This window comes from Salvelinus alpinus, chromosome 24 (genome assembly GCF_045679555.1).
Source record: "Salvelinus alpinus chromosome 24, SLU_Salpinus.1, whole genome shotgun sequence".
NCBI classification, from domain to species: domain Eukaryota; kingdom Metazoa; phylum Chordata; class Actinopteri; order Salmoniformes; family Salmonidae; genus Salvelinus; species Salvelinus alpinus.
The window spans coordinates 4,346,361-4,358,485 of NC_092109.1; the positions used below are offsets into that span (position 1 = coordinate 4,346,361).

General features: G+C 44.5%; 1 protein-coding gene across 4 annotated transcripts in view; it reads right to left on the reverse strand.

The window, feature by feature from the left end:
* The window catches only part of LOC139551721 (GTPase-activating Rap/Ran-GAP domain-like protein 3), a 179,309-nt gene extending 178,433 nt beyond the window's left edge, over positions 1 to 876 (reverse strand). For 3 of the 4 annotated variants that reach the window (XM_071362997.1, XM_071362999.1, XM_071362996.1), the window contains exon 1: positions 227 to 875. In XM_071362997.1, the coding sequence (XP_071219098.1) occupies positions 227 to 330 (104 nt within the window). In that variant the 5' untranslated portion in view covers positions 331 to 875. Of the gene's footprint in view, positions 1 to 226 lie in introns of all 4 variants that reach the window. The other variant, XM_071363003.1, reaches the window with a different exon arrangement.
* Positions 877 to 12,125: the final 11,249 nt, after the last annotated feature.

Genomic DNA, 12,125 nt, shown 5'->3' on the forward strand with positions numbered 1-12,125 from the left:
TTGATATCATAGTTAATCCCTCGAGTTTAGGGGAGCAAATATGTTCACTGGTGACCGGGTCAGCAGCCAATTAACACAACAACTGCAGTCCACGGAGAGATAGGGTCGGTAGATATCATGTGCTGTTTCAAATGTTACAGGACGGCAAATCAATCCCTGTTTCGGATTGCGTTAAGTGGCGAGTGTATACCCAAAAGGGAGCCCCATTACCCCATGCATCACCTACCTCGAACTAATCTCAAAACTACACCCTTTCCGGAGAAGCAGGGCTCTCTTCCGCATGATGCCCGTTTTATCCCGGCCGAGGTACACATTTATATCCGAATTCATGGTGCTGATCGAGCAGGCAAGTATATACTCCGTAAAAACAAAGATGCTTCGAGTCAGTTGGATGGCGACGGGAGCGAGCCGATCGGGGGAAAGGAAGGAGAGAGGCAGAAGAAAGGCTGCCAAAAAAAATAAAAAAAATACGAATCTCGCCTCCGCTGGAAAAAGGAAAGTGAGCCGCAGACTTTCCTCTGCAAACAAAGACGGCACCAACAGTTTATGAGTGCAGCATGGTTAGTGGGTTGCTCCTCGCCTGAACTCCATAAGATATAAATTAGATACCGTTGGTCTCTCGGTTCGAGAGCGAGTTACCGTTACTCAATTGGTAACCCATGAATGGATTCGAGTCCCGGCAAAACAGTAATAGTTTGAAGTCGAGTCCCCCGTCTGTCACTAGAGCGCTATACACTGGCTGTTGATTCTACACCACTCCTTTGACGGTTGAACGAAGTACCTGAGCAGTCCTGTATTACGAAGCACCGCCGCAACGCGTTATATTTGATCACGAACACTGCAGCAGAAGCGAACTTCTTCCTCCAGTACTATTTTGTCCGCCTGAGGCGTCGAGTTTCCCGGGGAAGCTGTGAAGCGCGAGGAAAGCTGTGAAGAAAGCGTGATTGTGTTTATTAGTCTGTTATTAAAGAATGTGAAACAATGTTGTTTGTGTTTACTATTGCGTGATTGTGTCCATGAGTCTGTTATTAAAGAATGTGAAACAATGTATGTTTACTGCTTTTTATTAAATCAGTATGGATATAAATATTGTAAATCCATTCGTTAATATTGGCAGAATATTGTATAGCCTATATAGCCTACATAAATTGTTTCAGTTATGGCCTAAAATTCATTTGTTCATATAGGGAAGAATATTATAGCCTATATACATTTGTTCATATGGGCTGATATGGTGTTTGTTCATATGGTTATATAAAGTCTGAAGGCTAAAACAGCCTATATTAGGGCAATATCTCGTTTCTACTATGTGTTTTTGTTTTAAATAATGTATTTTCTAACCAAATAGACGCAGGCAAGCCATGTGTACCATTGTACACAACTTGGTCGGTTTCTTCCTGGGTCTCTAGGCTTCTCTCCTTCAGGCCATTCATCATCCCCTTTCAGATTCGAATCTGAGCATTGTCCAGGATATGGTTGTGTTCTCCAGATAACTTGGAGATAAGCGCATCAGTGAGGGAGGGTTATGCGACCTCGACATTCGAAAGCATCATATTCGATGAACTTCCAGAAGGACTCATTTCAGGTTCCCGTCTGTAGGTGTAGCCTTCATGCACCAGGATAAGGATATGTACGGTATGTACGTATGATCACTATGGGGATGACTTCATCGATGCACGCTGCATAGTACCTTCCACAAAAAGTTTTGCTCGACAAAATTATACTTAAGCCCTATATTATAATATCTTCTCAAAGGAACCTACAAAGTGAGGGAGGGAAAGAGAGAGGAGGGAGAAGACGTGAATCCTGAATTGCTCCCCAACCATTCAGTAATGAAAATGTCCATGCTTAATTGCATAGAGTCCAGCACTCCTTATCATTACCCACATAGTTAAACTGTACCCCCGCACATTGACTCGGGGCCGGTACTCCTTGTATATAGCCTCATTATTGTTATTTTATTGTTGCTCTTTTATTTTTACTTTTGTTTATTTAGTAAATATTTTTTCTTAACTCTTATTTTTCTTAAAACTGCATTGTTGGTTAAGGGCTTGTAAGTAAGCTTTTCACAGTAAGGCCTACACCTGTTGTTTTTGACGCATGTGACAAATGCAATTTGATTTGATTTGACAGTTGACTTAGGCTTTCCTCGTACAGCAGATATAGAAAGTGGGCTATAGAGGTGGGTAATAAAAACTCTTCATTAAGGTGAACATACAAGACTGTCTCCAGGGCCATTTGAAGCTGTGGTAGAACAGGTCTGCTGTTTAAACATTGTGGCAGACCAGGGGGTCAGGTCAAGACGTTTACACTGATACGACACGAACACAATTGTATTAGCTCGGTTTCAAGGGTGTTTATTATTTATTGTGTGTGTGTGTGTGTGTGTGTGGTGGTTGAAGTGGTGAGCGGTGGGGTTACGCGGATTTAACAATGCTTTGGAGGACAAGCAGCAGCAGATGGCCACACCGTAGACAGACAGACCCTTGGAAAAAGTGTTCTCATACAAGGTTAACATAGAAGATCATCTCAAATATTCTACCAACGAAGGCTATAAATCTCGTAATATAACTCAATCTATGGTAGAAAAGACAAGTGTTGCTCGTAGACTTTTTTAACTGCTGCAGTCTGCGACCCACCCGGACGACACTTGCCTTATCTTTTCAAAAATTGAGCTTCATGATAACAACCCATAGTGCCGTCTTTGTCAACTGTTTGTGTACAAGGGAACCACAAGTTATGGTTCTACTCCTTGAAGGACCACTTATATTCAAACAAACCCTGGAGGACTGGCTAAATTGGTGTCAGTGTCAGCTAACCATCTGAAGGACCGCTTAACAACACTCCAGGGACCAGTGCCAGTCCAGGGACCGAGGTTTTGACACCCACAGCACAGCCACTACAACAAAACATGAATAATGCAGATCCACTCATGATTCAACCAATGTTTCAACACAAGCTGGAAGGATCCTGAGGGTGTTGGAAAACACTGTTTGAATCACAGTGGCATTATGCAGAAGCATCTACACAGTGTACAAAACATTAGGAACACCTGCTCTTTCCATGACATAGAATCTAGGTGAAAGTTCTAATCCCTTATAATACCTTATTGATGTCACAGTGTAGATGGGGAGGAGACAAGTACAACAAATTATTTTTAAGCCTTGAGACACGGATTGTGCATGTGTGCCCTTCCGAGGGTAAATGTGCAAGGCAAAAGATTTACGTGCCTTTGAACGGGGTATGGTAGTAGGTGCCAAACGCACCGGTTTGAGTGTGTCATGAACTGCAACTCTGCTAGGTTTTTCTCGCTCAACAGTTTCTAGTGTGTATCAAAGGACCCACCCAAAGGACATCCAGCCAACTTGACACAACTGTGGGAAGCATTGGAGTCAACATGGACCAGCATCCCTGTGGAACGCTTTCGACACCTTGTATGTCCATGACCCAATGAATTGAGGCTGTTGCAAATGTATTAAAAATAAAAAAGACTTGCTGACTCAACTTCCATTCACTTCTCAGAGTCATTGGTTACTGAGTTGACCTTTCAGTCAAACAAACTCATACCACACTCTCCACTCTCCACCATTCTTATCTGTGAAGACTGAACTTAATTGGCAGTTTCACACATCATCAAAAGCTCTCAGGTATTTGAGTTGAAATTCTGATGCCCATCTGACCCAGATTGTGATGTATTTTGGGCCGTTTTTAGATTGCGTAAACAACAACAGCAATTGTGTGATGCGGGGATGTAGGGTTGTGTTCTAACTCTAGTCTAACTTTAGTTAGAACACAACTGCACAGGTAGGAGAGCTCAAAAAAGCATCTTATAGTTGAAGACTTCTCTGAGTCATAAAAGTGCTTTGAAATTACTTAGATACTTGATTACTTGGATACACTCACTCAAACCCTTTTTTTGTCTTATGTTGCACATACCCCACATTTTCTAGGAATATTCTTATCATTACTGAATCTATCCAGAGTATTGTCTGATTTTGTTATCAACAAAAGTGACTGACCGCCTTGATTCAGTCTTATGTAGCAAAATGTGAAAGGGTTTTTTACATTGGATAAAAGTAGAGACAGAGCTACAAAATGGTGTATCATACACTTCTTTTGAGGAACAATGGGAAAGTAATTCTGCTTTAAAAGTTTTTAAACTTGTAACCTCACTTTTGAGAAAATGACCTTTGAATGTTTTGGTACCAACTGGAGAGCTCTTCTTTGTTTACACCCATTTGTTCACACCCTCTTAAGCTTTAGCTCGACCCATCTCTTTAAGGGTTGATCTGAGCGTTCTGTACTAACAACAGCAGTCAATCATCCAAGCAAACTGGCTAACTTGCTAGTTACTTCCAGACAGAAATGGGAGAAGAGCCCACTGAACATTACTCGCCCAAGCAGAGCTGGTTAGGTTGTTTTTATGTTATCCAGAGCGTTGGTGACTGCAACTGTGCTGTCAGATTGTCAGGTCGAAATTCAGAGAGTTTCACTCTCGGAGTGTTCAGAACGCACACTGGATGCTCTGGCCAATGAGTAAGGTTGATCCGAGCGTTCTGACCTCACCATGGCAGTCAAGCACCCAAGCTAACTGGCAAACATTGGCTAGCTTGCTCAGACGAAAGTGCTCTGAAATCGGAGTAGACGAGACAGAGGGCTATGAGACAGAAGTTTAATCCTTGATACATGAAAAGTGGGATGTATACGGAGGGTGCAGGGCAACAGAAGACAAACAGCAGAGGGGCTAAGGATCTTAGAGATGGGGAAAGGGCCGATAAAATGGGGGGAAGTTTGCGGGACTCCACTTGGAGGGGAAGATCCATACCTTCTGCCTGAGACGGTAACGGGGAGCCAGGGTCCAGTGGTGGTCCGCCTGTCGTTGATACCTGGAGGTGGTCTTGAGAAGAGCAGGCCGGGCTCTCTTCCAGGTACGGAGACAGCGGCGGACGAACATCTAGGCAGAGGGTATGATGACCTCTTCCTCTTGCTCAGGGAAGAGCAGAGGCTGATAACCCATCGAGCACTCAAAAGGCAAGAGAAGGCAGTGGCTGAGCAGTGGAGAGTGTTGCGTTCGTATTCTACCCATACGAGTTGCTGGCTCCAGGTGGTGGAGACGAGGCAACGAAGAGTCGTCTCCAGGTCCTGATTAGCTTGCTCTGACTGGCCGTTAGACTGGAGGTGAAACCCGGAGGAAAGGCTGGCCGACTACACAATGAGTGTGCAGAACACCTTCCAGAACCGGGACGAGAACTGAGGACCACGGTCGGAGACCATGTCCTCCGGAAGTCAATGGATCCGGAAGACGTGCTGCACTATGAGCTGTAGCTTGGGGAGGGGAACTGAAATGGGCGGCTTTGGAAAACCTGTCCACCACTGTGAGGATATTGGCAAGCCTGGAGGAATGAGCCCATTCCAGGACCGGGGAGCGGGTCACATCTGGGACAAACATCCGGTTAGCCGGGCCCCCCCGGGGTCTAGCTGAGAAAACTGCGACACACGGACCTGGTTCTCTATTCCCCAGATGAGTGTAGCCGCCAGACACGAGGTAGGAAGGATGGTCTCGGGGTCCCCGGGTGTAGCAGCGAGGCTATAGCGGCGAGGCTATAGCGGCGTGAAAGCGCATCCGGCTTAACATTCTTGGACCCGGGAGGCAGGAGATGGTAAAGTTGAAGCGGGTGAACAGCAGGGCCCATTGAGGATCATAGGGTTGATGCGGAGAAAGCGAAGTGGCCCAGACCTTGCTGAAAACCTCCCGGAGGTCCTGGTACTCCAAGGGTACGTTGGAGAGGTGCGAGGCTTCTTCCGAGCCCACAGGAAGATGTCCCGGGGCAGGCTGCACCGACTTCAGGCAATGGGCGTGCCAGAACGGGCTCCAGTCCATAATAGCACCAGCAGTCCAGTTGATAAGGGGATTGTATCGCTGGAGCCAAGAAAACACCAATACCACGGGAACCTGAGGAGACTTAATGAGCATGAACTGCATAGACTCACTGTGGTTCCCTGACACTATGAGTAGTATTGTGAGTGACACTACCTACAGAGCACCCATCCAGCGCTCTAACGTCCATGGGAATGGAGAAGGGCTGAGTGGGGAGGGCCAGCTCTGACACCAGGGTAGCGTCCATGAAACTCTCAGCGGCCCCAGAGTCAATGATAACCCAGAGAGATTTTGACTGGTCGCCCCACAGCAGGATGGCATGGAGAGGTGCGCAAGTAAGGGGAGAAAGAAAATTCTCTGTATCGATAACCAGATTACTCGTACCTACTGATGAGCCTGGTCTTTTAATGGACAAGTAGACACATAATGACCGGTAGTCCCACAAACTCTTGGTGTTAAGTCTGCTTAAACGTTCGGCAGGAGACAGCCAATCTCTGCCGAGTTAAATCGGCTCCGGTCGGCAGACCTCGGAGACACTCTGGGGAAATCGGGTAACCTCGGATTCTCTCGGGGAACGTAGACGCCGGGGACTTCCAGCAGACAGGCTCAGGTTCAGGGCAGGCAGAGTGGTCAAAACCAGAAAAACAAGGGCTAGAGAGAAACAGGAGTACGGGGAAAACACACTGGTAGACAGTTCTGACGAGAAGAACTGGCAACAGACAAATAGAAAACACAGGTATAAATGCACAGGGGATAATGTGGAAAATGAGCGACACCTGGAGGGGGGTGGAGACAAGCACAAGACCGGTGAAATAGATCAGGGTGTGACATCTTACCCGTAATATTAGCAAACGAGTCAGCCAGCTAACGTTAGCTAGCTAACAGTACACTTTAACTTGAAATGAAAAGACTATGTCAAAATTAGAAATGTGTAATATCTGAAAATGTAGCTAGCTAGACTGTCTTATCTGTGGTCTGAACTTGGAGTAGATAGCCAGAGCGAATTTACCAGCTACATCTATCAACAGTTGTCGCAGTGACATTCTATTTAAATGGATACTTGCATAATGGAGTCTTTTGTTAAGATTTGTAGCTAGCTAAACAATTAACCATAATCCCAGCTCATGACGTTAATACCCTGCATGAATCTACAGGTAGCTAACCAACCAGGTTCAATGTTAACTACCTAACATTAGGCTATAACTAGCAAAGCAAATGACTCTGAGATACGAATAAGATCATACACGTAACATTAGCTAGCGAGCTAGCCAGCTAACGTTAGCTAGCTAACAGTACACTTTGAATTGAAATGAAAAAAACGTTGTCAAAATTTGAAACGTGTAATATCTGAAAATGTAGCTAGCTAGACTATCTTACCTGTATACATCATGGTTGGACGCTTCTCTCTGTCACAGATGCCATGGTTGCCCTTAGTTTGAAGATGTAATCCAGAGACAGGTGTTTTCTCCACTCCTTAGCTATCATACTTTAATTCCACTGATTTCAAAACTCTGTCCTCTAGAAAGTGGAGAGCAACACTTCTGCAGTTCTACTAAGCAGTATATTGAAAAAAAATGCCACATTAGACAGGATTTCCTACACATACTAACCAGCTCAAATATACAGAAGTGTGCTATATGGCAGACCAATCTGAACTCATCTCTCGGGATGTCCAGCCCACTCATTATCTCAGCCAATCAGGTTGCTCACTTTTTCTGTGGCTAAACTGACTAGGCTCGTATTTACAGATGGCATACAAGTTTGTTATTAAGGCACATGAAAGTTCACATGTTCCAAAAAACACATTTTGATTAAAAAAAAGATTAGATTCAAATGGCTCTCGTGTGAAGTAGTGACCGACATACGCTTAGTTTCCTGAAACGAGTCAAAAATACGGTGAAAAGTACAGTAAATTTAAAATGCACATAACATCAACAGTGCAATGTTTAGATTCATTTTTGTGTCATATTAATTATTGTGCCCTCACTTTTGGGCTAATAATTTCCCCATATTTTCCAAACTGCATCCTTTCAATTGCTACCATAGCTTTTCATATTTATTCTGTAAGAAACATTACAATTTAGCCCTGTCCATATCCCTACGTTTATGGACAAACATCGGATTCTGCAGTGAGACTAAGAGAGCTTGTTTCTTGGCCATCCCTCAGACTCAGTCTGTTGCTCAATATGCTAATGAGATGAGAGAGTTTTATGACAGGTGGAGTTCTGTTTAGATTAGGGAGTATGGATGAATAATTGGTGTGTGTGTGTGTGTGTGTTTGTTTCAACTGGTTTCTTGCTATATCCACACTTGCTATCTGGCTGCCGTGTGTGTGTGTGTGTGTGTGTGTGTGTGCGTGCGTGCGTGCGTGCGTGCGTGCGTGCGTGCGTGCGTGCGTGCGTGCGTGCGTGCATCTGCATGAGTGAGTGTGTGAGTGAGCTCGACTCTTAACAAGGGAGGAGGACATCTAAAAGAACAAGGTCACTTTGGCTGCATTTAAATAGGCAGTTCAATTCCGATCTTTTTCCACTAATTGGTCCTTTGACCAATCAGATCAGCTTTTTTGCCAATAACTGGGGGAAAATATCAGAATTGAGCTGCCTGTATCAACACAATGTAAACGCAACAGCCATGTCACTTGTGATTACAAGTCAGTATTCGACATCCATCCATGTCTGTGGACATCGGGAGATCATATGGAAGCCGGCCACTAGGGGCAACAGTGAGTGCTATTACCTTCAAGTAGGTTTCGGTTTGCTAAGGCATTGTGGACAGGAATGGCATATGGATGTAAGCACCTGCCTCTGATTCCAAAGGTTGCAAGCTTGAATCCAGCAAAAATAAAGATGTTTTTTAGATTTTTGTTTTACGCCTATACCAAACCTTAACCATTCGGAGTTTATGCTTAACCTTAATTAAGATTTCAGAGTTGATGCCTAAACTTAACCTTAAACCCTTTGACTTTTGCAACAACTTCAAAATGTTATGTTTGAGAAACATGGATGAACGTCTAATTCTGACTTGAGACTGTGAGAGCTAGTTGAAACGTAAATCTCCTTCCATTTAGATTAGCCCTTAACAGGATGGAGCCGATGATGGTTCCTCATTGCCAACTTTGCAGTCTTTTGTTTTCTTTAGCATAATATTTTACCTTAGTTTCTTTGGTGGTTACTCACTACAAATGAGATTTTCTAGTCCTGGATTCTTTGTGTGGATTACCCGAAGCAGTTCCATTCATCACGGGAGCCCTACCAAAACGATATCGCCGGAGAAGAGGAAAGTACACATCACTGCATTTTGTATTGTTCTGTTGGCTGGGAGTCTCTGACTACCAGAAGAGCCCAGCATTGGCTACTTTCGTTATATAAAGCGGTTCTTCAGAGACTTCCCCGACTACCTCAGCTCACATATTAACTGAAGATCCAGCCATTTTCAGACTCGGTCTCTGGACTGGCTGGTTCTAGAGGTACCGCGGGTCTCCACTGACCTGGGGAATAACACTTTCGTTTTTATGCCCCCAGCTCATAGAATAGCCTTCAGGCCACCTTGAAAATACGTTGGTCTCCATTGAACAGCTTAGATTGAGTTTAAGGGAGGTGATACAGTATGCGAGAGTTGTGTTTGCTTTGATTAAAATTGTTGTATTAATTGTATAGATATTATTTGTGACCGACCGCCAAGATTCGGTCTTATGTAGCAAAATTTGAAATGGTGTTTCTTACATTTTGATAAAAGTAGAGACTTAAAAGCTAGAAAATGGTATATCATACAGTGCAGTTGAATAACAATGGGAAAGTAATTCTGCTTTGAAAGTTGATAAACTTTTAACCACACTTTTGATAAAATGGCTGTCACGCCCTGACCGTAGAGATCCTTTTTATGTCTCTATTTTGGTTGGTCAGGGCGTGAGTTTGGGTGGGCATTCTATGTCTGGTGTTCTATGTTGTCTATTTCTTTGTGTTTGGCCGTGTGTGGTTCTCAATCAGAGGCAGCTGTCTATCGTTGTCTCTGATTGAGAACCATATTTAGGTAGCCTGTTTTCCCACTTTGAGTTGTGGGTGATTGTTTTCTGTTTAGTGTATGTCACCTTGCAGAACTGTTTCGTTTTCGGTTTTTCCTCATTGTTATTTTGTTTAGTGTTCAGTTTTGATTTAATTAATAATATGGACACTTACCACGCTGCACCTTGGTCCTCTTCTCTTTCTCCCGACGACATTCGTTACAATGGCCCTTGAATGTTTTGGTACACCAATTCTGCATCGTTCACACCCTCTTAAGCCTTAGCCCCACCCATCTCTTTAACCTCTCTGGGATATGTGGGACGCCCACTTGGCCAATAGCCAGGGAAAATGTAGAGCGCCAAATTCAAAGAAATTATATAAAATCAAACTTTCCTTAAATCACACATATAAGATACCAAATTAAAGCTACACTCGTTGTGAATCCAGCCAACATGTCAGATTTCAAAAAGGCTTTTCGGTGAAAGCATAAGATGCTATTATCTGATGATAGCACAACAGTAAACAAAGAGAGTGTAGCATATTTCAACCCTGCAGGCGCAACACAAAACGCAGAAATAAAATATAAATCACGCCTTACCTTTGACGAATTTCTTTTGTTGGCACTCCAATATGTCCCATAAACATCACAAATGGTCCTTTTGTTCGATTAATTCCGTCCATATATGTCCAAAATGTCCATTTATTTGGCGCGTTCGCTCTCACAGTCTTTTGCTTTCTCTCTGTCTCTTGCTATTTCTCTCCCATCTCTTTCTCCTATGTCTCTCTCTCTACGTGAGTGTGAACCACGCCAGATGCTGTCAAGTTCTCATGAGAAAACGAAATTCTCACACTAAGTTCAACCAGAGAGAGCGAGAGAGAAAGTTACTTCCTCAACTTGAACTGCAATGAGCATCAGGGACGTTACTAAGTCTGAAATTATTCAGACTTAGTAACGCTTTGAGAAGCATTTGATAGTATTCCGCATTGCCATTACCAGAGAATTGAAAACCTTTTTTTGTAATAACATAGTATTTGGGATTGATTTTAAGAAATGTGGCTTAATTAATTTGATTAATATTATGGTGTTTCCATTCAGAGAAAAATTGTCAGTTTGTAAATTCAGACCGTTTCACTCTCGGAGCGCACACTGGACGTTCGGGCCGAGGAGTAGGGTTGATTTGAGCGTTCTGGCCTTACAACGGCAGTCAAGCACCCAAGCTAATGTTGGCTAGCTACTTCCAGATACTAATGAGGCCACTCTGACCATTTTACTCACCCTAGCAGAACTGGTAAGGCAGTTGTTGTGTTAACCAGAGCATTGGTGACTGTAAATGATCCTCTGGAAACAATTTAATTACGCTGTGAGGGTCCTCCGTTCGGGGCCTGCAGCGAGGGTCACCAGTCCGAGGCCTGCTGCGAGGGTTCCCAGTCCGGGGCCTGCAACGAGGGTCCCCAGTCCGGGGCCTGCAGCGAGGGTTTCCAGTCCGGGGCCTGCAACGAGGGTCCCCAGTCCGGGGCCTGCAGAGAAGGTCCCCAGTCCGAGGTCGGCGACGAGGGTCTCCGCACCAGAGTGGGGTGAGGAGGGTCTCCGCGCCACCAAAGTGGGGTGAGCCAGAGGTGGAGCGGGGTCTGCATCCCGCACCGGAGCCGCCATCGAAGTAGATGCCCACACATACCCTCCCCTATAGGTTCAGGTTTGCGGCCGGGAGTCCGCACCTTTGGGGGGGGGGGGGGGGGTACTGTCACGCCCTGACCTTAGAGAGCTGTTTTATTTCTCTATTTGGTTAGGTCAGGGTGTGATGTGGGGTGGGCATTCTATGTTTTGTATTTCTGTGTGTTTGGCCGAGTGTGGTTCCCAATCAGAGGCAGCTGTCTATCGTTTTCTCTGATTGGGAATCATACTTAGGCAGCCTGTTTTGCCACCTTAGTTGTGGGTAGTTTTCTTTGTTAGTGGCCTGTATAACCCTAGTAAGCTTCACGTTCGTTTTTGGTGTTTCTTGTTTTGTTGGCGACATTCTTAATAAAGAAAAAATGTACGCTCACCACGCTGCACCTTGGTCCGGTCATTTCTACGACGACAGCGATCGTGACAATCTCAGGTAAGCAGCACTGGGCTGTATTGACGTATCCTAAAAATGACATCTGCTGCTTTAGATTGAACGGTCATATCTCAGGTATTGTCTTCATATCTATAAAAAAAAAAATCTGTTTTCTTTACTTTCAGAGAGTGAGCTGACCAAGGGCTC